The 24,845-nt window shown below is 39.8% G+C and overlaps 1 protein-coding gene across 1 annotated transcript; it reads right to left on the bottom strand.

Moving 5' to 3' along the window:
* Window positions 1-2,905: 2,905 nt before the first annotated feature.
* On the bottom strand, window positions 2,906-24,583 carry CEP83 (centrosomal protein 83). Its single transcript, XM_030467102.1, has 16 exons — window positions 24,526-24,583; window positions 19,412-19,576; window positions 18,922-19,072; window positions 17,721-17,813; window positions 17,318-17,449; window positions 14,121-14,372; window positions 12,835-12,966; window positions 10,950-11,064; window positions 9,875-10,019; window positions 9,605-9,754; window positions 8,918-8,993; window positions 7,350-7,507; window positions 5,703-5,832; window positions 4,732-4,835; window positions 3,846-4,026; window positions 2,906-3,174 (listed from the first exon to the last, which is right to left on the bottom strand). The coding sequence occupies exons 2-16, from the start codon at window positions 19,558-19,560 to the stop codon at window positions 2,989-2,991; spliced, it is 2,154 nt and encodes a 717-aa protein (XP_030322962.1). The 5' UTR covers window positions 19,561-19,576; window positions 24,526-24,583; the 3' UTR covers window positions 2,906-2,988.
* Window positions 24,584-24,845: the final 262 nt, after the last annotated feature.

Here is a 24,845-nt window from a genome sequence, read left to right as displayed (position 1 = left end):
TAAATAGTTTTAAAAAATTGAAATACAGATGCTAGAAGTAAGGACAAATTAATCTGACAACAGAATATATGGCACAAATTGAAATGGGGATAAATAGGAAAAGTTTATTTTTCTTGATTATTAGAATCCACACAGGAGTAGGAAAGATGTTGATTTGTTTGCTTTTGGAGTATGGCTTTCACACAAATACTACAGTAAAATAACTTCACTGAGAACTATAACAACCAACCCAGAGAGACAGCACATTAGGGTCCCAGTATGACAGTTGCTGATAGGGTGACGCTGTTGCCCAAACCAGGACAACTGTGTACAAAGAAATACAGTGGGGTATGCTGGAGGAAAACATCAACTTTTCCTCAATTTTAACAGGTGTATTGCAAAAATACGTCTTTTAAATGGTCATTAAAATCATAGTAGTTTTAAAGGTTTGGATGAAAAATGTTATTTTTTTTGCAAACAGCACATTTTTAATTCTCCTCTTTCTCCACACAATGAAAAAGATAATTTTTTTCTAATTTCCTACAAGAAAAATTTGTCTACTTGTGTTAAGGTTAGAAAAGCCACACTATACCGCAAACGCTGGAGTTCCTTTTTGCTATGGTCATGTGCCATCTGTAAAGCATGCAGTTTCTCTTCATACTGATCCTTTTCAGTTTGTTTCCAAGTATCTTGTTCCAGTTTCACCTTCTCTACATCAGCTAATCTGTTCTCCAGTTCTAACCTGAGACGTTAATGTACAAAAAAAGATGGAGAAAACACCAAGAAGCGTTTAGTTGCCAAGAATGATGTCTTTTGAGCTTTCTCCTCTTTTACAAGCTGTGTAGTAAATCAACAAACATACTTTTCATCCTGTAAGGCTGCAACTTTTAAAAAAAATTCATCTTTGTCAGCTTGCACCTTACGAATTAGCTCCACTGGTGAACAGTAACTGGTTCCTAATGAAACTGCAGTAACCTGGCTACATCGAGTCTCCCCTTTCCATACACTCAGATCAGTAAATTAGGCAATTCTAAAATTATGTCCCTATAAGAAAGAACAAAAGATGCAGATTAAAAACTTGTGACCAAGCCTCCTCTGTTCACTAGCAAATAAGTCAATGTGCTGTAACAGTGACTGCTGGTTATTTACCTAGTTCAGTGATGCAAACTGTATTCCACAGCAGGTTCAGGCTAGCTTAAATCTTTTCTCTATTTAGTTTCACATTTCATAGGGTCCTGCATTTTTAGTTCACAATATAGTTTAAGTGCATTGTTAATATAGAAAATATTATTTTTTAGTTCCTGTTAGAAAACAGTAGGGCAGAGCCAGGCAGGCAAGGACTGCATGTCACACACTGCTCTGTGGCACTCTGACCTTGGGAGGTACAAACGATGGCAGCTGGGATGCTGGGGGTAGAGAGGCACCAGCATGGAACCCAGACACTGGGGGCAAAGGGCGCTTCCCAAGCTGCAGGGGTTCCCTGGAGTGGAAGTCCCAGCAGTCTTCTGGAGAGCAGCACAGGCCAGAGATCCCCTGCTCACTACACCTCCACCCAGCCTTCAGGAGCCACACTACAAAGTCACTGCTTTAAGGCTCTGAGGCTGATGATGCTTCCAAAAAGCTGAAAATGCTACAACTGCGGATAACCCCATAACCTCTCCTGCTGCAGGGACACAAAATTAACTCTTGCACAAAAAGCCTGAGACTGAGACTGAGAAAGTGAGCCCACAAACCAGTAGATAACCATCCTTCTTCCTCCTGCTGCTACCCTTTTTCTGCCCTCAGAGGCTTCCCTGGTTTGTCTGAACCACCCTCCCTGCCCCCTGGCATCAGGGGAAGTCTTGTTGAAGACAGCATTGCCATGGTCAGGGACAGAGAGGCAAGGGCAGCTCTGTGCAACCATCAGATACTGGTGGAAGACATGAGTGAACATTCCATTTGGCAAAGCTGGCTTGGACACAGACAGGGTTTGTTTTTTTTCCAAATTCATCCTGCAGGGGACAGCAGAAATACCTTCTCTTACTTCTAGTAGTTACCCTGTTCTTCTCAGAGAAGTCTAACAAGTTCCTCAAGGCAGTGCAGTGTGGCCCTTCTGCTCAGGTACCATAGGGAATCAAAAATGCCACATCTGGAGAGAAAAGCTGGATCCTGGGGAATGTCACCATACATAATGTGGTTATTCAGCTGGCTGTTACTACTGTCTAACAACAATACTGAATAAGCTATTAAAAGAAACCATAGAATCAACAACAATACTGAATAAGCTATTAAAAAAATCATGGAATCATAGAATGGTTTGAGTTGGAAGGGACCTTAAGGATCATCTGGTTCCAACCTCCCTGCATGGGCAGGGACACCTCACACTGACCAGGCTGCTCAAATGCCCAACCAACCCGGCCTTGAACGGGGAGGGGACATCCACAACCTCTCCGGGCAACCTGTGCCAGTGCCTCATCAACCTCACCCTGACGAGTGTCTTCCTGATGTCTCACCTAAACCTACCCTCTTCCATTTCAAAGTGATTTCCCCTCTACATGTCCTTATAAAAAGTTCCTCCCCACCTTTCTTGGAGGTCCCCTCCAGGTACTGGAAGGCTGCTCCAAGATCTCACTGGAATCTCCTTCAGACTGAACAACCCCAGCTCTCTCCACCTGTGCTTGTAGGAGGTGCTCCAGACCTCTTATTGTGTCTTCATAACCCTCCTCTTGATTTGCTCCAGCAGCTCCAAGTCCTTCCTGTGTTTCAGGGCTCCTGAACTTGACACAGTACTGCAGGTCAGGTCTCATGGGAGCGGAGTAGATGCTTTTGTTTTGTCGATGCTTCTATCAGTGCTTCTGTTTAAAACCACTACATTTAATAATTTATGACAGTCTAACAAAAATAAATACAAAACAACAACCAAATACATTTTATACTATTAAGACCCATAAAAAAGTTTTTGGCAAAATATTAAAATTACATACAAAGGATAAAGTTTTGAAAACTAACAGCATGTAGAGTCTTCAGATTCTATTGGGAGTTCTCACTTTGTGCATCACCATTCCCAACACCCCTGTTGCTAGCCAATTGCCCATATGTGCCCACTGTTACTGGGTCTCTAGGTGGCCCCAGATCTTGCAGCTGTTTTCTCTGTGTAGTTTCTAGTTCTTCCAACCGCTTGCGAAGCAGGGAAAGCTCTCTTTGATGCTGTTCCTCCTTGAAATAAATAAGTAAAAATTTAAAGTGGCTTTATTACTTGCTCATCTACAAGGGACCAAAAATTTCACTTCCTATAGTTTTAAAATAAAAACTGCCAAGTCCAAAATAGTCATTAAATTTTACTCCTTAAATGCTCCGTGGGTATTGTTCTGACTGACATTTGCCATGAACAGCACCAGCAAGAAACACGAATGCAGGCATTCCTCCTTTAAAATGTAGAGACAGACAGATCTGGGTTCTCAGATACCAAGAATCTGTAAAGTCAGTCTAGATTGCCTCAACCTGAGAGATTTTCAACCAAAAGCTCATCCAAAGTAAAATTCTTTTAACTAGACATGAACTCAAGAGCAGCAATACTGCTTTTTAATAATGAGTTTGAGACAAGCACTACAGTATTTCTTGCCCAGTACAAGCCATTAAAAACCTCTCAAGAGAGAACAAAGTATGAATAACAAGATTTAAAACTGCCCATTTGTTACATTCTGTAACACACAATTTCTCTTTCAACAACTTCCTAAAGCAAGGAAGGGAACATCACTAGAAGTATTTCTCAGTTTCCTTCCTCTCTTCAAAGATCAAGTAGTCCTTCCTTAAGAATAAGGTCTGTCATGAAGGACTGTTCTGGTACCCTCTTAGTGTTGTATTATTGTCACAAACTAATATATCACCTGAAGAAGTGGGAAGGACATTTCAGGGCCAGGAGGCAAGGCAGATGATGACATTATATTGACTGGACTAACAGATGGTATGCTAGGACTCAGAATTAATCTCCGGAATTCATTGTGCCTACGTTGCAAGTCCTTCAGTCTCTTCTGGAGACGTGCATGTTCTTCATAGGAAATGTTCTGCCTGGGAAATAAGAGATTTCTTATTACTCAGAATCTTCATTATCATAACACAGAAGGATACCTCTTCACAAGTACTCTGCTGTTTATTATGACAACCAAGAAAAACTATGTATCAAAAAACCTGGAAGGTAGAAGTTCTGTATATATTCTTCTGCCTAAATGTCTACCTAAAACTCCCTCTATCCATGAAGTTATCTGCTGTATTACAGATTAGAACTCCTCCAACAGCTTTCATACTAGTGAACCACAGGAACCACATTATTTGAATAAAGTCCTCCATATGTCCTCAATGAAAAGGAAAAAACCAGGAGTTGTTCTTTCAAAAGGAAGTCTGTTTCTCTTGGAGTTCTGCAGTATTTTTCTGTCCTGTCTTCCATTTAGTTTTACATACTCTACTTTCATATTTAAGAGTGTTTGACTGCCACATCTCCTTTTTCACAAACTTGCTTCTTTTGGAGGAATTCTGCAAGCCTATCTGTCAGATATTGATCCCTAATTTGTCCCCAAAGAGATCGCCCTGCAGTTGTTTTAAAAAGTCTCAACTGCCTACACAAAATGGACTCCATTCAAGTCATTCTAGTGCTGAAAATACCATTGAATTCAGTTACAAAGCTAAGTGTCATGTATTTTCAAAATTACTTCATATTTGTCAGTCACATCTTGGGCACAAAACATTGTTCAAGCTAAGAAAAGCAAAGTTCATTACCTGTTTAACACCTGGTTTTCTTTTTCTAGCTCTTCCATCTTGGCTTCCAAAAGCTCTAGTTTCTCTCGCATCCTCCTTTGTTTATTATCTGTGAGAGTCTTTCTCTGTCAAACAGACATTTCACACAGAGCTAAATAATGCCTGGATAGAATAGATCCTGTAAAAATTAAATCTACATTGCATAGGGTTTCAAAGCTGCGACAGTTTTTAGGATTTTCCTTCCTCAAGCAGAGGTGTTGTGTTGTTTGGAGGTTCTGAATCCCCATGATGGGAAATTATTAACAGAGATGGGAAATGATCCCTAGCTGTGACTACAAGATGCACAGCTGTCACTCACCAGTTGGTCAGTGACAAACTGTACTAACAACCAGTAACTATACTTGAGAATTACAAAACTCATTCCATAAAGGGCCACGTATAAAAAAAAAATCACGATCCCCAAAGAAAGGATGCTTGCTTTTTCTTTTGCTCATGCTGACCTCCATTTTAACAAATGCTAGCAGTAGGATCCATAACCTATACACATCCAATGTATAAAACTGCCAGTTATTCTGGAGCTTTTCCAATCAATTAATTAGCTTTTCCATTCAAGCTGTTTCATAAAAAGCAAGCTTAGGAGGAAATAGACAATTTTAATATTCCATTGAGGAAAAGTAGCACATTATTTATCTAGTATGCAAAACATCATCCTTCCTAATCAAGGAGTCCACGTCTTAAATACCTGTAAGACATGCACACAAGCATGTGAAAGGAGCCTCACAAAATCTTTGATGGCATTATAACAAATTTCTTGTCTGTTTTCGCATATCACATCAACCTATTTCTATGCTAATTTTGAAGAACCTGATATACTTCATTACTATATACAGTAGACTGCAAATAAAGTCTTAATATTAAAACAATTCTAGCTGGTCAAAGCAAAGCTGAACATTTCATAAGGTGGATGATTCATAAAGGAAGGGTCAACATGCCTTTTTCTGAGCAACAGCAGCTCGGTATAGCTTATTCTTCATTTCATTGTATTTCTCCTCTTTCTCTGTGATGCTCTGAGTAAGCACATGCTTCTCCTTCAGCCATTCAATATGTTTGTATTCTAAAGTCCTTTGAAAAAAATAAAGTGAAAATGCTTAAGAGTTTATACAGACACAGCAGAGCTTTGCATTAGTGCCTTAAGGCTTTTAATACAGATTCATCTTGTCACCATTCCTGCCTTTAATTGGTGTACCTGATTTCAGATTGACTGTGCTAACAGTCTAATTGTGACTGACAGCATCTGAACTTGTGCATTAGCATCACCCTAGGTTTTGCTCAGCTATGGGGAAAATTTTTAAAACACATTCCACTAAGCTAGTTAATAGTTGTCTGCTTGCTGGTCTGGCATGTTGCCTAACTGCTGGCAGAAAATTTCTAGAATCAGATCAAATAAACACACTGGACCACAAAAACAGACACCTAAGCCAAACATCAGTTGTCAGAAGAGCTGATAATCACTTCCTTTGTTAAGGAGGTAAGATAACAAAGAACAGGTTGATGCACTGTGCAGCCTACTACACCTTTGTAACAGAGAAGAAGTGACACGAGCTGTATGTGCCCCTGACCAGAACCGGCACCAACACAACAGGAAGCTCCCATGGCTATGGCTGGTAGACAACATTCCAACTAAACACACACCTCCAACAGCATAAAATACCAGTTTAGTCCTTTGCATGGTTAAAACAGTCAAATATGAGGCTGTGTTCTCTAGCAGCAGGTAGGAGAGGAGCCAGTCTCCCTCTCTGCCTCCTTGCTTGTTTGGGCTCTCTGCATTGTGTGGCACAATTTAACTACATTAATGTAGTACTTCCTGCACATTTAACTACATTAATAAAAGCAAAACCAAAACACATCAAATGGTGAGACTCTGTGCAGCAGTTTTTATGAAACTCAGTCCAAGGCTTGGTAGCAGAGCACCCATCCACTCTAGTCTTGGGATGATGCAGTTTCCCTACACAAACTGATTAAATCACCATAAATTTCACACCAAACAGCCTTCAATTCCCCACAGTAGAAGTAGTAGGAATCATCCACTCTCATATCAGAACCAGGATCCTGGACTACTTGTTACACAAAACAGATCTTTTATTGGTAGATGCAGTGTGGTTTGAACCTTGCTGATCTGTTGACCGTAAGTAGCTGCTACTGCTGTTCACTACAGAGTTGTATTTCACCAGAACAGCACTGGTTAGCAGTAAAAGAATTTCATTTGAAATAGTGTTTAAAAATGACAGGAGATTAATTTTTTTTTTATTGTCACTTACACTGTTCCTGAAACACTTAACAAGTGCCTGTCTGAGCTCATCTCTGATCTGTGTCAGTCTCTTCATTTGCTTTCAGCCCTTTTTCTCATTTCACATTTCTAAGCCTAAGACTGATACAGCCAGGCAGGCAGCTGCTTTGCCTACTTAAGGCTCAGCTGGCATTATTTGGCTTATCTCAAACTGTTTATCTTAGGCTTTATCTTTTGGTCTTTATTTCTCTTCCTCTTTAAGCCAAGCAAGCTCCTTTGGTGCCACTCAACTCTCAGAGTTCGAGATTACATGTAATTTAGAAAATAAAGCCAAAAGGAAGAAAAAAATTACTTCTCTGTTTCCAGTTGAGCTTTTTCTGCCTGAGTCCTTGCATGCTGACATTCTTGCTTCAGTGTCTCTATTATATCCTTCAATTTCTGATTAGACTCCAGCACTTCATTTTCTGACTGAGAAAGTGAGGTAAGCCGCAGCTGCAAGTCTTCAATTTGCTACAAAGAAAAAAAAAAAAAAGCTATCTTTTCACCAACTGACTGCAGTAGCTTTTCAAAACCCTTATTTGTTCCTTTTCTCTTTACTCAACCGCTTGTCCAAGAAGCTTTTTAGTAAATGACTGCTGGGCATGGAGTTTCTATTGTTAAAACGACAAAGAAAAAGCAAAGTAGGAGTCTTTAGATATTTTTGTCCCTCAGAGCTTAAAAAAACCTGACATCAAGCCCCAGCACTGAACAGAACCAGAGGACCACACAACATTTCGTAGCACATCTGTGGAGCTACCCGGACTCTTCTCTACCATAACACAACATGTGTTACAGTCAGCAGTGGCTGTACCAACCATTTCACAAAACCAAGTACAGAGTCTGAAAACCCAACCTCTGCAGCCAGCACATAGATAGGATGAGTTTCCTTTTGGTTTTTTAATTCCCATGTTGTCAAAGTTTAAGTACAGGGAACTAAAGAAGTTTCAGACTCTGAGAGGGATGGAACACAGAAGGATGAATATTCCCTCCCATTTCCTGCCTATACTCTATAATACATAAAGTCCAGTAGAGCAGCAGCCCCACTCTCTATATTGCCTGCTGTTTTCTTCACTGCTGTCTCCCTGTGCTCCTTTACCACCAGCTTGCCAAGTGATCCTCAGAATCCACATCCATCGGGTGCTGGGAAGAGGCATGGAGCCCTCTCCCGAGCTGGCCCTGCTGCAAGGGGCCCTCAGGCACCTGTCCCTGCCCTCAGTGACATAGTGTTGTATATATATTTGTATATTGGTTTGCTATCCCATGTGTTACTGCCTTTCCCCTGTTCCAGTAAACCTGTTCCAGTTTTATTATGCAGCTTTAAAATCTCTTGCACTTCTTCCCCTTTATCTTCATGGAGGGGGTAATTAAGAAGAATTCTGTTTCTGGTTTTTGGTCTGCCCAAACCGCTAAACTATCCGCATTATCAATATAGCTCCTTACACTCTTTTATTCATTTATGAAACATCTGTTACACACTTGAAGAACCTCAGATGAGAGATGCAGTGTAAATGCAAACCATTAGCTAGAAACAATTTATAAGTTTCCATGGAAACTGAATCTGCAGTTAAATAGTGCATAACTGTATTCAATGTAACAGACTATAAACATTCAGCTTTTGAATCCTCAGTAGCCATAAAATGCACAAGAAAAAGAGAACTGTAACCCATTTATAAAGGAAAGCCTGACTGCTCTCTGAACACTTTCACTTTTAAGTATCTTATGCATTTTTAAGTATCTTATGCATTTTGTCCCTCAGGAAAAAAAAAAAAAAAAAAAAAGACGTTTGAAAAAAATCTAAATTGACCTAAACTTCAAACACAGGGCGTGGTTAATGGCAGGAAAATTCTCCCTACAAAACATCAGAATGCAATAAAACCTTACCCGTTTCAGATCAGCACTTTCACGTTTCTTTTCTTCTAACTCCTCTGCCTGATTACCTTGCTGCTGAACTTTCAATCTAAGATTGTATAAAAGACATTATAATCTAATTGAAATACAGATATTAGGACAAAGAAGTCAGAGGTGACGGACAAGCAATCTGACAACAGAATATATGGCATAAATTGAAATGGCGATAAATAGGAAAAAATTATTTTTAATTATTATTAGAATCCGCACAGGAGTAAGAAATATATTGATTTGTTTGCTTTTAGAGTATGGCTTTTGCTCACAGTAGCTTTCACACAAATACTACAGTAAAATAACTTCACTGAGAACTATAACAACCAACCCAGAGAGATAGCACATTAGGGTCCCAGTATGACAGTTGCTGATAGGGTGACGCTGTTGCCCAAACCAGGACAACTGTGTACAAAGAAAAACAGTGGGGTATGCTGGAGGAAAACATCAACTTTTCCTCAATTTTAACAGGTGTATTGCAAAAATACGTCTTTTAAATGGTCATTAAAATCACAGTATTTTTAAAGGTTTGGATGAAAAATGTTATTTTTTTTGCAAACAGCACATTTTTATTTTTTATTTTTATTATTTATATTATTATTTTTTTTTCTAATTTACTACAAGAAAAATTTGTCTACTTGTGTTAAGGTTAGAAAAGCCACACTATACCGCAAACGCTGGAGTTCCTTTTTGCTATGGTCATGTGCCATCTGTAAAGCATGCAGTTTCTCTTCATACTGATCCTTTTCAGTTTGTTTCCAAGTATCTTGTTCCAGTTTCACCTTCTCTACATCAGCTAATCTGTTCTCCAGTTCTAACCTGAGACATTAATGTACAAAAAAAGATGGAGAAAACACCAAGAAGCGTTTAGTTGCCAAGAATGATGTCTTTTGAGCTTTCTCCTCTTTTACAAGCTGTGTAGTAAATCAACAAACATACTTTTCATCCTGTAAGGCAGCAATTTTTTCAAAAAATTCATCTTTGGCAGCTTGTACCTTCCGAATTAGCTCCCGATCCTTTTCTACTAAAAGCACCTTAAGACGTTCAACAGTTGCCTTAAGAGTTTCCTTGTCTGACAGCAATCCTGCATCATAGATTAAAAAAAGTTAGAATGTAATTTTTGCTATCAACCTGATAATGTGCAGGATTAAAATAACTAGAAACTGGTTAGAAGGAAGGTAAAAATCACAATTCACATGACAGAATGAATCAATGGGGAAAACACTCAAGAAGAACAGAAGAGATATGGGCTGTCTTAATGTAACGGCGACATTTCAAAAGCTTTTGAAGAGGGTTACTAAATGATTTATACAGAAAATTTTTCTTTTTAGTTGCTGTTAGAGAACTTAATGTTTATGCAAGCCACAGAGAGAACTGTTACAGGAAGATTTTGGGGTTATGGCAAATCAGTGAGGACAGTCCTCTTAAAAGCTGTGTAGCAATTTCAGTCATCAGCACATAAATGGTGCTTGAGACCTTTGGTTTTTCACTCCAATTTCACTTGGCCATTTCAGGTTACCTACAGGCTCAGCTCTATTATGCTCTTAGCCTGTCACCTACCTTCTTCAAAGAAGGAGCTAGAAATGGTATTTTGTTTCACGTGGCAGCCTTACCAAATGTTAATTTTCACAGGCACAGAATTAGAAAACAAAACTACCAATGACACCCCATGCTACATGAACATTGAAAGCTGCATGCAAATGACTCTAGAATCTGGCAATATTAGAAAAAAAACAAAACAACCTATGAAGTACTTCATAAAAACCAGATTATGTTCAAATTGTATCACAACTTCACCCATTTACATAAATGAAAAATTGTCCTGTAGCTGTCCTTAACCTAACAGACCAAGTGAAACAAGAGAGTTACTTCAGATACAAAAATGAATTTTCAGATCTAGGACTTAGAGCAGAAGAAGCTGAAGACTGCCAGGCAGTGTTTGGAGGACAAATAATTGCAGTATTCTAACCAAAACTTACAAAAGAAATCACTAGAAAATAATTGCACACTTTACCATCCATTTCACTATGAATCTTGTCTCTCTCTCTTTCTGCCTCGCTCTTTGTTCTTGCTGCCTCCAGTCTGACATTTGCTATTTCCAATTTATATGAACTTTTAAGTTCTTCTATCTAGGAATTTAGAAAAGAAAACCAAATCAACTGAAAGACACATATTCACAGCTTTAAGGTTTTCATGTGATACTGTGCTAACAAGGAAATTAAAAAACAAATTTAAAAATCATTAACTTTGCTTATTTTAAACATGTCTTAAATACTTTTTTCACCCACCGCTTTCCTAAAAGCCACTCCACAACATCCACTCTTTTAGTGGGGATTAGATAGGTCCCGTAACACTAAGGCTATTGGCATGGTCCAACTCCACAAATCATACTCAGCTCTATTACAGGATTTTATTAATTTCTAAAGTTACACACTGAAGATTATTGAATGAGTTGTCAATTATCTTGAAATGTGAGTTTTATGTATTCCTTGATTTAAAAGTATTTAAGTGCTCAAACACAACATATGTTCCAGGAACCAGGGTGTCTGACTGCTGGCAAGTATTTCATCTTTAATCAGAGAGTTATCACACTTTATACTGTAGAAAAGTTACTTTTAAGAAGCTGTGGTGATATACTCACAGATACACAGGAGTGCCTGTGGAAAATTGGTGTCTGAGTAAATGCTACACGTTCTACATGTAGCCTTTGAATATTAGGGTATTTCTTTTCTGAATACTTATTGCTTTAGCAGTGATCCAATATTGCTTAAGACCCTGATGCCTCACTAACTCAATAAGCAAGTCAGTTAACACATACTTCGGACTGAAGATCCCCCAGGGTCTAAAATATAGTTAAATTTAATTACCCCAAAGAAAACAGTGATACACAAAATCAGATTATCCATTGCTCCCTCAAGTAATTTTGATTTTTACAGTGCCTTGGACCTCCTGGAGTGCTACACTACTTGCTCAAAATCCAGGTCTTCCTGGTTTTAAACTGGATGTTAAATCAAATGCTTCTTGACCACTGTGATGTACACAAGAAATGGCCTCACTAGAGCAGGAGCTTTAAGAACATCAAATCAAAGACAATTACCACTTGCATGGAAATTTCCTATAGTTCAGGCATTTCTATGCAGTAATTACATGGTCAATGAGAATTAAATATCTAGAGGAAAGCACTTATAATGAAAACCCATTCACAATGACAAATGTAATTACAACCTGCTAGCGTATACAAGTGGCAAAAGGTTAAGAATGACACAGTAGCTTATTAAGTAACTACACAGTGGATATGATTGCTTAAATCCTAAGTTCAGAACATTTCAAGGCAACCTGCAAAGATTTAAGGTGGTTTTTTAAGGCACAAAATTCAAAAGATAAATGTGAGCACTTCCACACAGGAATTAAGTTTAACTCAGTTCAGAACTATCTAAAGCCTCTCCAGAAAGGAAAGAAAACAGCAGGGGATTAAATTTGCTGCCAGAAACTGATGGATGGGATCAATATTTATTACATGGTATTCTCTCCAGGACAGAGGGAATAAGAAAGAGCAGAAAGCTCATATTTACCCAAATAACTATTTCATTAGGACTAGTACCCTGACTTCGATATACATAGAGCATTATAACTAAAAACATAAAACTCTGTCTGAATCTGACACCCACACTAATCCTGTTATGCTGAAACTCAACAGCGATGTCAAGTTTCTTAAGCACTTTTAGGTTCTCCCTAAACTAGGAGCCCTCTGATCTTTCTTTTTTTCCTAAGTATTTCTAAAAATTCCAAATCTTAAGTCACAGCAGATACCATTGTCTTATTTTATGTAAAATACGAACAGAAAAACAGAACAGGATATAAAAAAAAAGTATTTCAGATACTATAAATCAGGCACTTACTTTAGCAGCTAAGGAACTGACTTCTAGTTCAGATTTGTCAAGTTTAGTAGTTAAAAGGCTGTTCTCCTCATGACTCATCTGCAGTTCTTTCTCAAGTCGATCAATCTGTAGTTCAGCAGACTTCTTTTCGGCCTTGATTAAAGAAGCCATTTGTGAGGGGCTTGACTTTCACTCAAAAGTCACTCACAAGTGACAAGCAATGTTTTTGCTAACATTGCCTGCACAGAATCACATTTTCAATCCTGCTTCACAAGAGACAGAGGTAACTGGACTTTGTTAGGATGCTGCAGCTATTCCTACCAGTAAGCTACTTGGTTGTAAACACAAGTAGTGCTCAAAATTATTTCAGATGGTTGTCATGTGCACCATGGACAGGAAATAAAATGCAATTTACTATAAGTATCATAGTCTCCAAACCGTGAGGCTTTACTAAGTAAAGGTAATCTGACCTTCAACTTCACCTCTGTGGTTCTAGACTGACCTAGCACCTAGCAAGACTTTTTGATAAGGGCTCTAAATTAAGAATATTGCAGCATTTTTCCTTTTAAAACTGTAACCAGAGCATTTTGTAACAAAGGTAGACAGCACTGGAAACAGTCAAAAAAGATGAGCCACCTATCTGTATGATGCCAGGCTCACTACAAACATAGAGACTAAGAACTGGCAGAGAAAGGCTGAAGACCACAGATGAGGAATAAGTGCAACCCTGAAAAACATACAACAGGCCAGAAATACCAAAGGTTCTTTAAGGCAGAGTAACAGCCAAGAAATAAACTATTGCAGTAATGTGTTGGGAGAGACAACGGGAGATAAGAAAAAAGACACAAAGCAAGAATTAAAGAAATAACAGAGCACCACCTGACACTTTTAAAAGAATACAAAACCTTCCATAGCAGGTTACTAACTTACAGTCACCAGTTTCTAACCTCAGTTCAGTGACAAGTGACAACCCCAGCATCTTTACTGACTGCAAACATGAGTAGCACTTGCATGTATTTTTACCAAGAACATCATCCAACAGAATCTCTGTTGAGCTCTCCACCTTTCCAAAGCAGAACTGGAAGTACCTGACCCCCAAGGTACTGACAATTTCCTCTTAAATCTGAAATATGCAGACTCAAGTTGCATTCTGTATCAGTGATTTCAGTGACTGTTCTATCAGTGTTACTCTACACTCTATGAGAAGGGAAAATAAAAAACAAGAAAACAAACCCAAAAAACCCCAAACCAAACCAAAGAAGAAATAACAACAACCCATAAAAATAATAATAAAAATATAATCTTACCTCTAGAGACCTTGTCATAGCCTGCATCTCAGCTAACTGCCGTGCTTGTGCTCTTTGAATATTTTCTGCTTGTGCACTGCAATTGTCTCTTTCTGCTCTTAATTCTGATACTTCAGCCTCTAAGCCTTTTAATTTTTGACACAGTTGTGCTTTTTCTCTAGAAAGTGCTTCCACACGTTTACTGTCTTTTGTGGGATCAACACTAAGCAGCTGGTTGTGGAGTTCTTCTTTATCTTTAGCCAGTCTTGCAATCTGATAGTTGGTATCAGAAAAATAAAAGCTTTCACAGTGATTAGGTATCACACAGCAACAAACACAGCAGTCGACAGTTCAGCAATGTACATATGAAATATTAAGAAACTACATTCACATTTATTTCCTTTCTTAGAGTAGGAAAATCAAACAGACCCATTCGTCAGTGCTTTTTTCCCCCTCTTGTCACTGATAAGGCTTGTCCTTAGGCCTCAGATGTCTCTGAGCCCCCCTAGCATTCTGTGGGAGTAAATCAGAATCCGAAGTAGAGGAAGAAAATGTTTGGAATGATTCAAACCACTGGACACACACAAGTCCTTGCAGTGGATCCAAGCATTTTGAAGGAGCTCACTGGTATAATTGCAACATTATTCACTATCATCTTTGAAAAGTCCCTGCAATCAGAGAAAGTCCCTGATGAATGGGAAGAGGCAGAGAGCACACCACAAAAAGGTCAGGAAGGACCCAGATAAGTACAGGACAGACAGTTTCTCATCAGTCTCTATGAAGGTTATGAAGCAAATCTTCTTAAAAGTCATTTTTAAACAGATGAAAGACAAGGTGATGAAAGGTACAGTTTATGAAGGGCAAATTGTGCCCTACCTCCTCCTCTGCTTTCTGGGAAGAGGTGACTGGCACTGCAGACAAGGAGAGAGCAGTGGATCTTGTACCCCTTGATTTTAACAAGACCTTTGATACACTCTCCCATCATCTCTCCCACTAAATTGGTGAGATATGGGCTGGGAAAGTGGATGACAAAAGGGGGTGGAAAGCTGGCTGGGCTGCTAGCTGAAAGAGGGATGATGAGTGTTGCTGAGCCCAGTGACTGCCTGTAATGAGCAGGGGTCTTTCTGAAGTCAGAGTCCAACACTGATTGATGTCCTCATTACTGACCTGGAGGATGGGATGAAAGATACTCAGCAAACTCACAGGTGACACCAAACTGGAGGGAAATGGTCGATAGGCTGGAAAGCAAAACTGCTATTCAGAGATTTGGACAGGCAGAAGGAAGGGGCTGAAGGGAACATCTTCAACAGGAGCAAATACAAAGTATTTGTACCCAGTGCAACTGCACAGTCTGTGGGCACTGCCTAGGAAGCAGATCCATGGAAAAGGATCTGAAGTCCTAAAGCACAAGCTGAACAGTAGTCAGCAGAGAACCCTCACAGCAAAGATCACCAACTGCATCCTGGCAGACTGGCATAAGGATAACTAGCAGATCCAGGGAAGTGAGCCTTTGTCACCTACCAGTACTTGTCATCTGGAGTCTGTGTCCAGTACACAGAGAAGGACAGAATGATTCAAGTCCAGTGGATGACCACCAAGGTGGCCAGTGGGTTGGAGAACATGACATGTAAGGAAAAGCTGAGAGAACTACACCTCTTCACATTGCAGAAGACAAGGCTCAGAGTGGGTTTTATTCCTCTCTATTCACAACAAAGGGAGACAGAGAAGATGGATCTCCTCTCAGAGGGGCATGCTGATGGGAAGAAAGGCAACAGACACAAGATGGAACCTGTGAAATTACAATTGGATATCAAGAAAAAGGTTTACCATGAAAATGCTTTAACACTGGAATAGGCTGTCCAGAAAGCTGTGGAATTTCCATCCTCACAGCTGTTGAAGACTTGACTGAACGTGGCCACGAGGAACACATCAACATTATAAGCAGCATGTTGGACTACATTATGATTCCACAATGCTGTAACCACAACTGAACTCAAATCTATTTGTAACTCAAGACAAGCAACAGATTTGGCCATGTCACACAGAAGGTAAAGAAAAAAATTAGAGTTCTCTTGATATTTGGAGACTAGTCCAAACTCCAGTCTACAGCAGTCCATTTAGAAGTTGCAGCACTGATCTCAATGGAGCAAAAAAAATGACAGCAGCAAAAGCCCTCCAAATCCCTTCCAGCAGGAAATTCAAACACCTATCACATCACACGTGCCCAACCCAACATTTATAAAATAAGGATGGTTTTGTAGCCTCCTTGTGCTAATTGGTGTGGAAGGTTAAAAAGGCTCTGAGAAAGAGAAACTAGATCACATTGTGCTCAAGGTACTTTGATTCTCTCTGCAAGTGTGCCAGTTACTTGCAAGACCAGCACAAACTCAACAAGCCCACAAGAGAGACAGGCTGTAAAGCAGCATGTGGGTTTAGCTCCAGGAAGGACAACTGCTCTGTTTTTAATGCTTTGCATTTGCAAATTTGGATTGATTTTGAAAGTGATGATTGCTTTGATTTCTGTCTCATGTTTGGACTAATACATTCCAATCTGACATCTTAGGAGATATGCTCCCAGACAAATACTTAAATGAATATGCAGAGGACATATGCAACACTCATTTAGACTGCTGCATATATTTAAAACATAAATAAGCTGGCAATTTAGTTAGCTACACTTCTGAAAGTCCAGTTCTGAAACAGAAAATTCATCAATGGCTTATTCAGGAGTCAGTACAACTGAAACTGAGTACCAAAGTTTCCAGTATCCTTTTGACCACCCCTGTCTCTTGTAAGGGTTATCTGGTATTAACAACATCTTCCTCTGTCTTCTTCTTAGATTAGCTGCCACAGAAGTAGTTCAAAATCTAAACTTATACAGGCTGCTGAGATAATTTACTAATTTCAGATTAGCATAATGTCTCAAGTCCATCACAAATGAGATTTAAAAAAGCATTAAGCAAAGCCTCTGGCTGTCATTTAGCAGAAGGCAAGTCTATCCTTACTTGTAGCAGCACAAATGCTGTTGCGAGACACCACTGAACAAACCTACAGAGACAGCTTTAGGCTAAGTCATAAAAGTGCTTCGAGAGAACACAAATGAATGCTACAACATGAAATGGTGTCAGACTGGCAGCCCATCAAGCACCAGCGTTTTCACAAAGTCCAAGCAGCTTTGTCAGCAGATACATTTTAAGCTACTGCAACATTCTGCGTACCTCAGCCTCATATTTTATTTTCTTCATCTCTGAAATACGTGTGTGTTCTTCCTTTTGATGTTCAAATTCTGATTTCAGAAAAGTGTGTTCATAACGAAGTTTGTTATATTCTGTTCTGTATTTTTCCACTTCCTAAATTGGAAAAATTAAAAAAAAAAAATCAGAAGATTTCAGATTTATTTTCTTTGAATGTCCATGCAATGTTCCTATCATTTCCAATTTGTATCTGAAGAACTAAATCCATCCTTCTCCCTCTTCTAGGGATTACTGCCTGGGGCAAGAGTACCAAGCAAAAAATACCACACTTTGCTCCCCCTTCGGTTCTAAATTCCCAAGGCTTTAGGAACAACAATAAGCTGGTGATGACAACTCTAAATGAAACAGAAATTTAATCCTGACTTACATTTTCTAGCTTCCGATAACGTTCTGTCATAGGGGATTCCAATTCCTGCTGTATTTGTGCAGTTAACAGCTCTAACTTTTGAGGAGTTAGCACCTTAAGACAGAAAGGTATTATAAATAAACCAGTCATAATCTATTGTTTACACAGTGATAGGATAAATAGCCAGAATCAAGCCTTTCAGTATGACTTAGGAAGCCTGCTTAATTTTCTGTGTTTTCCTGAAGAATTTCCAACACAAATGTCCAGCTGAATCGCCAAAAGATTTATATTCTTTGTAGTGGAGAGGGGAAAGGAAAAATTGCATCACATCACAGATAAATTATTTTTGGAAAAACTTAAAACAGCAAGTGAACCAACCCCAAAGCATCAAAAGAAGCAATGCCAGACCAATTCTTTGTGAAGCACATTAGATACATGCTCTCCAAAAGATAAATGGGTTCTGGTTTGAAATGAAACTAAGATCAGGAAGAATCCCAGCCGCAATGTATTTTACTAAGTTTTCTTTGCTGTGGTTAATACAGCAAACTATCAGCCAAGAAAAGCTGTTTAAAAAGCTGTCATCCACAACCTCTGACATATTCAAAGCTATCCTACTTTTCTTCCACTTATCTGTACCCTGAAGTCCTTGAAAACTATTTGCAGTAATGGTACTGAGGATTCTCCTCCATTTGGGAGCCTGGGGTCCTTTGCCAGATGTTCTGTTTGTTTCCTAAGGACATGTGCCACATTAGTTTAAGGAAACAAGCAAATGCAGAAAGCAGGTTCTAGGTTATTTTAAATGCTGAGGCGTTTCTGTTGGGTTTTGTGTTTGGTTGATTTTAATGTGAAGAAAGCTGTCCTCACAAAGAAGAACAAATACTTATTTTTCCAGTCATTTCTCCTAATGGGTTTAGGCATCTAAGGTAATCCTCCTGGGCAGATGATTCTTCTCAGAACAGGAAAACACATGCAGACAGAGACTGAGGGTCTTACTAATAACATAGCACACAAAACCAGAATTTCGAAGATTCAGTGACACAAGACAACAATCATTTCCATCCATGGTCACTCTACAGAAGAAACATTACTGGCATTGGGTGAGTTTCGAGATACCTGAAATATATCCAAGCTAAGTATATACATGTTACATAAAAAGAAAAATCCACGTGGCCCTGTTAGAGGATTAAAAATCATATTAAGTCATGCTAGTAAACTGTCTCACCTGCATCTTCAGTTTTTCCAGCTCTCGTGTTTTAGCCAGCAACTCCTCCTGATACTCAGCAAGAAGCTGCTGAAATCTGTCATGCACAGTCTCCTTTTCAACCAACAACCTCTTCAGTTCATCTTGTGCCTTTGTATATTCTTCCTGTAATCTGTAAGATAACATATGTATTTATTTTATATTTGCACTGTACAATTAGGTCTTAAAGCTCAAAAGTGCAGAAGCAAATAACAAGCTATACGTAAACTTTTAATATCTTATTTCTGTAATATTCTGAAGAGTTATCCCATATTTACATACAGGAAAAGTACTGCAGAAACATAGTCTGCAATGTCTTCACATATTTTGAATTGTTTATTTTCTAACATGAACAACCATTAAATCTGTCCTTAAATACAGAAACAGCAAACACACATACCAGTCTCTTGCATCTAACATGTACTTTCAGCTTTTAATGGCTCAAACGAAGAAAATGTGTAAATTACTGTACCTTAGATGTTCTGACTTTAGAGTTTGATAATTTGTTTTGTGGTGTTCACATCGCATTCTTTCATCTGCCAGAAGTTTTTCTAATTCTTTTAAATTAGCCACATGACCATTTCCAGCCGTGGGCGGAAGGAGATTCCTCGAAGCATCCATGTTATGATGACTGTTCCTGATGAGTATGGAAAGGACAAAATAGAATTATACCTAATCTACAACGCCATCCACTTTTTCTGCTTATGCCCCAGAACATTAAGCCATGTGAACAAATACAAGGACATGTGATTAGCAATCAAGTACACTCACAGATCTAATACTTGACACGCTGCTGTTGCTTTCAGAATCCTGGCTCTGCAGTAGCTCAGGTTAGAAATATTTATTGGAAGGGCAACTCTGCTCTGCTCATTCATTGTTCAGCCTGGAGAAGGCTCTGGAGACCTTATAGCTGCCTTCCAGTCCCTGAAGGGCCTACATGAAAGCTGGGAAGGGACTTTTCACAAGGCCATGCATGTAGCGATGGACAAAGGAGAATGTGTTTAAACTGGAAAAGGTTAGATTTAGGTTAGCCATTAGGAAGAACTTCTTTAGTGTGAAGGTGGTGAGACAGTGGCACACGTTGCCCAGGGAAGTTGTGGATGCCTCATCCCTGTGAGAGTTCAAGGTCAGGTTGTATGGGGCTCAGACCAACTCAGTCTGTCTACCAGAGTTACAACACAAGTGTAGGCAAAGTGACCACAGCACCTTTGTATTCTGCTTCACCCAAATTTACTGAAAGAATACAGAGGATAAGAGGAAAGGAATTGGAATAAATAACATTCTCCTCAGTGACTTTCCTATATGCTCAACCAAACTGAAACACAAATGGCACAAGTTCTGAAGAACCTTCTGACCAATGCAGTATCTATTTTTCACACCTGAATATTGTTGGTTGCTGAAACACAAAGAACAAGAGCAATTTTCAAGTAATATAAGTACAGTTTCAATTGTTAAACCAATAGGTGTATAAGGAGAACTGGTCAGTGATCCAAAGGACAATAAACCATGTGAGGGGATGGAAAGTTCTGGAACACAGAAAAAACCTAAGGCAGCAACCTCAGAATTTCTAAGACGTGCAGGGTTATGATCACTGTAGAAAACAAACAAACAAAACAAAATCAACCCCAAGAAACCGTGCTCTTCTGTGTCTCAGATCTTTGCTTTTATAAGAATCAGATACCAAACATAACTATCAAGCTGTAAACCAAAGCTCAGATTTAGGAATACAGAATTTAGTCACCTCTGAGTCCTGCAGCTTACTTGGGTAAGAAGTAGCCCTGAAGTGGCATTAACAGATACGAACTGAAAGACACCACAAAGCCACCGCATTTTCTGAGACCATATCAATCAAAAGAAAAATTTAAATGTAATTGCAACCTTTTGTACTCTCAGTTCCAGATTGATGAGGGTTGGAAACAATCTCTCCTCACAGCTTTCACTGCTATGAGAAAGTGCACAGGCTGTGAAGCAGGGAATACATCAGGTGTCACATACTCATCTGCGTGAAGATTTCATTAAAAAGGAAAAAAGTAAAGAGGGGGAAAATACAGCTTACAAAAGAATTGTTTCAGAATGCAACATCCTTAACAGGAAGCATTTCAGGAAAAAACTATTTTGGCTTGCAGGGACATCTAGTGGCACGTTTCATGCCTTGCATGCCTGGTGACAATTGTGAAAAACTACGTTAACACAAAGATCTCATTACTTTTTGAGAACTCTTGAAATCATTCATAGCTATTTGATGTATTTAACCTACATACAGTCTTAGAATAATGTTTTATTTTTATTTTTTTCACCAAATCATGGAAAAATTCCTGGCACTGAACTGTCAATAGTCAACAATTTAGGGATAAAAATAATCTAAATATATACCTAACAAGAACTTCTTTTGTGCTAATGGCTTACCATCCCTATAGTCAAGGAACACACCTTAAATAATCTTGAAATTACACAAGACTCCATATGTAATTTTTGAGAAATGCCTTAAAGGAACACTAAAAATTTATTTCTCTCTTGGAGATTTGTTCAAGAAATACTTGAATTAAAAGAAACATCATATGGAACATTATTCTTCACCTATATATTTGCCAGATTTTATCATGTTACAGAACTGCAGGATTGTATTAGTGCCCCAAATTTGCACCATAAAATCTTAACATTATTTTGTGCAGGTACACACATAAAGGTATTGATGCTGAGCTCTGAAACACGGGAAATGCACACTCCGTAGCTAAACCAGCAATACTGATTGCGGAATATCTAGCTCAATAAAATAACACAATTATATTTCCAAGAATTACCTTTGGTTTGCCTTTCTGCTCCAGCTGTTTATTTTCATACAGAAACGTTGCTTAAACATCTAGTAAACATCTCTCCTTTATATATACATATTATCTTCTCTTGCTAGATTTTACAGCTACATTATTTTAACACTTCATTTGTTACAAGCACTTGAAATGCTGAGAATATTTGTATTTAGAGAAAAACATGGAATTAACAATACAATTTTATTTTTACTGTACATTACTCACAATAACAAGGCTTCCTTCTAGCTTACCCAATTACATGATTCCTGCATGCATTGGCAGTTGACACATATAACTCTCTCATCACTCTGCTTTCTGTACCACAGTAACACTTAACAGACATTTATCATACCTGAACACTGTTTTAAACACTTAAATGATTCAATGAATGTAATTTTGCAACTACTGAGGAAAAAATTAACAACATTTGTGCCATGTTCTGTTCAAGTACTAAAACTCTCATCAAGATCTGTTGAGAGCCAAACAGCTGTTTCACACAACACATGGTTTAATCCATTGCCCGCTTCTGTCAGAATTCCAGACTTCCTTAGACACAATTTTGGGTTTGGTTTCATTTTGTTTTCTGTCATTGAATCAGCCACAATCTTGTGAAACAACACAAACGATTTGCCTGAAAGCCTAAGTGAGACATTCGAAGAACAACTTCATCAAAGTGACTCTTCCAACACGACCCCTTCTCATCCTTGCTGAAGAGGCTACATTAAGACCAGACAAAGAACCAAGGAGAGAGTGCACTCCAACACAAGAACTCACTATCAGCAGGAACAAGAGGTTCCACTCCTCCTTTCTTTGCACCCATTCCTAGAGCTGTCATTCAACAGACCCTTTCATGATCTGCTTTAACTCAAGAAGCCAACACACTTAAACAAGCAGGAAACATTCCAGTTTTTCTCTGGGGCCAGTGACTCACTCTGGCTGTTCATGGAAAAATCCAACCAACTACACCCTCGGTGAAAGCAGGCAGCTGGCACTGGCGAGCAGAAAGGAACAAAGAGCCAAGCAAATCAGCTGGAGAAGGAGCAAAGCTTTCTCCTTTCAGGAGCAGAGAGTTCTCCCACAATGAGCTCAGATGCTGATGAAATCACAGCCCTCGACTAGAGAGCTTTCAGACAGTCAAGTGAAACAAATTTTTCCTTAATGACTATGCAACACCCTTAAGAGATCAGACTTCCCATGTAGTGAATAAAAAACAAAACAAAATTATATATAATTTCATAAATATGACAGCATACCCCTCATTCCTTTAACATTCCATATTCTACTAATTCACTATAAGAACCCTGCAATAGCCAATGCATTCATCTTAGAAACATATAAATACACATCTAAGGGGAAAACATAACAAAGAGAAATATGAAAATATTTATTACAGGAAGTTCCATAATCTGGATTCTGCTCAGATATCATTCGAGAGAAACCAGGGAAAAAAGACATTTAATACACTTAATACCTTTGCGTATTGCAAAAATTGGAGAAATTTCAGAGTACATTTGTCTGCTTCTGCATTTCAGAAGGTATCAGTCTCATTCAAACCACTATCACCTCCTCAACAGTACTGATCAAAGTACAAATTCCAATAACAAGCACATATTACTTCAGTGCCCATTCCTACTATTAGCACACATTATCACCCTTTCAGTTTCTATCTTATAGCCGATACATTTTCTATTAACTGAAAAGTAACTAGGCTGTATCTTAACTGTTGCTTCAGACACTACAGACACTACCAAGTCAAACTGACAGCAGCTACTGATCAAACTGAAGTTTTGCATGGGAGCTACCCCTGGTAACTCTGGCTGGACTCTTGTCTACAGTGAGTCTACATATGCTACATATATTTTCCCCTGCTTTCTCATGACAAGAGGCCCTCAGACACAGATGAAAAACTCATGCTCACTAAAACCTCATTCAAATTTTTACTCAGGTATAGAGACGGCTGCTTGTCACATGTTATTTTTTTAAGTCCACAACCAAAACTGCCCTTGAGGAATCACTGCCCTTTCATACTGACTTAAACATAAAGATCTTCTGGCAGGGTATAGGTCTCATGTAAGCGTATGTATCCTATGCCTCCTGCAGGCAGAAATATTATAATCTTCTTATGCTATGTGTACAAGGAACATGTGAGAAGCAGAACGATCAGTGTATACCACCAAGCTGTTTTCACTGTTAACTCTTTTGTCTTATGGACGTAGGAGCTTTGAGTAACACTAATATGGGTGGCAGCATATCCAGACGTGCAGAAAAAGAACTATTATCCTTCAGCCGCCGTACAGCTGAAGTTCACTGGTGGAAAAGAAAGGTTGCAAACGCTTGAAAGCCTGGCAGCGAGCGGGCTCCTCCTTCCCCTGCAACCGTGGCTGACCGGAGCTTCTGCTGAGTAATTCCCATACCCACCAGCTCACGACCAGCCAAGGGACGCCGCAGCAGATTGTTTCCAGCAGGGAGGAGACAAGACAACGACGATCGCACCCTGGGACTGGCTGCCGAGCTCTCTTCCCGGCTTTCCAGCTCTCTGCTCGTTAACTGACGGCCCAGAGAAGGGGCGAGCAGGGCCAGACCGAAGCCCGAAAGGCCTCTGAGTTCGCAGGCCGCGAGGTGAAGCCCCGAGCAGGAAAACCCCCAGACCCTCACTCGGTCGGTCCGCCCGCCTACCCCTCAGCAGTGCCCAACCGCCTAGGTCCCCCGATCCGATCCCCTCCCCGCCGGCAGCAGCCGCCACCGCTTCCAGCAATTTAAAAATGGCGCCTCCCCTCACCTCACCGCCCGCAGCCGCCTCCGCCCGACAGGGTCGCGCGGAGCACGCTGGGAGCGCAGGGGACGGCGTTGCCGGGGAAACGGGCGCGTGCGCAGGAGGGCCCGGCCCCTGCCCCGCCCACCCGCGCCCTCCGGCACCGCCCACCCGTGAGCGGGGCGGGAACCGCGGTTCCGCCGGTGCGGGCTGAGCGAGGGCCCGGCAGATCTGTGCGCGCTGCTTCAGCGGCACAGCGCCCGGCCGGTGAACGGGGGATGTGTCCAACGCGTGGCTTTGTGCCGCTGCCGGGCAGCTCTCAGCTTCTGCAGCGAATTCCCCACGTC

Source organism: Calypte anna, chromosome 1 (assembly GCF_003957555.1).
Source record: "Calypte anna isolate BGI_N300 chromosome 1, bCalAnn1_v1.p, whole genome shotgun sequence".
In the NCBI taxonomy this organism is placed as follows: Eukaryota; Metazoa; Chordata; class Aves; order Apodiformes; family Trochilidae; genus Calypte; species Calypte anna.
The sequence above is the reverse complement of the archived record's forward strand: the minus strand, read 5'-3'. Positions and strand labels throughout refer to the sequence as shown.

Excerpts from the sequence above, each read along its gene's own strand:
- CEP83 (XM_030467102.1), bottom strand. The coding sequence starts at position 19,560 with ATGGATGCTTCGAGGAATCTCCTTCCGCCCACGGCTGGAAATGGTCAT. Across the intron at positions 7,508-8,917 it reads AAAGTGCTGATCTGAAACGG|CAAATTGAAGACTTGCAGCT; the intron begins GTAAGGTTTTAT and ends TTTTCTTTGTAG. Across the intron at positions 5,833-7,349 it reads GCTCAACTGGAAACAGAGAA|GACTTTAGAATACAAACATA; the intron begins GTAATTTTTTTC and ends TTTTTTTCAAAG.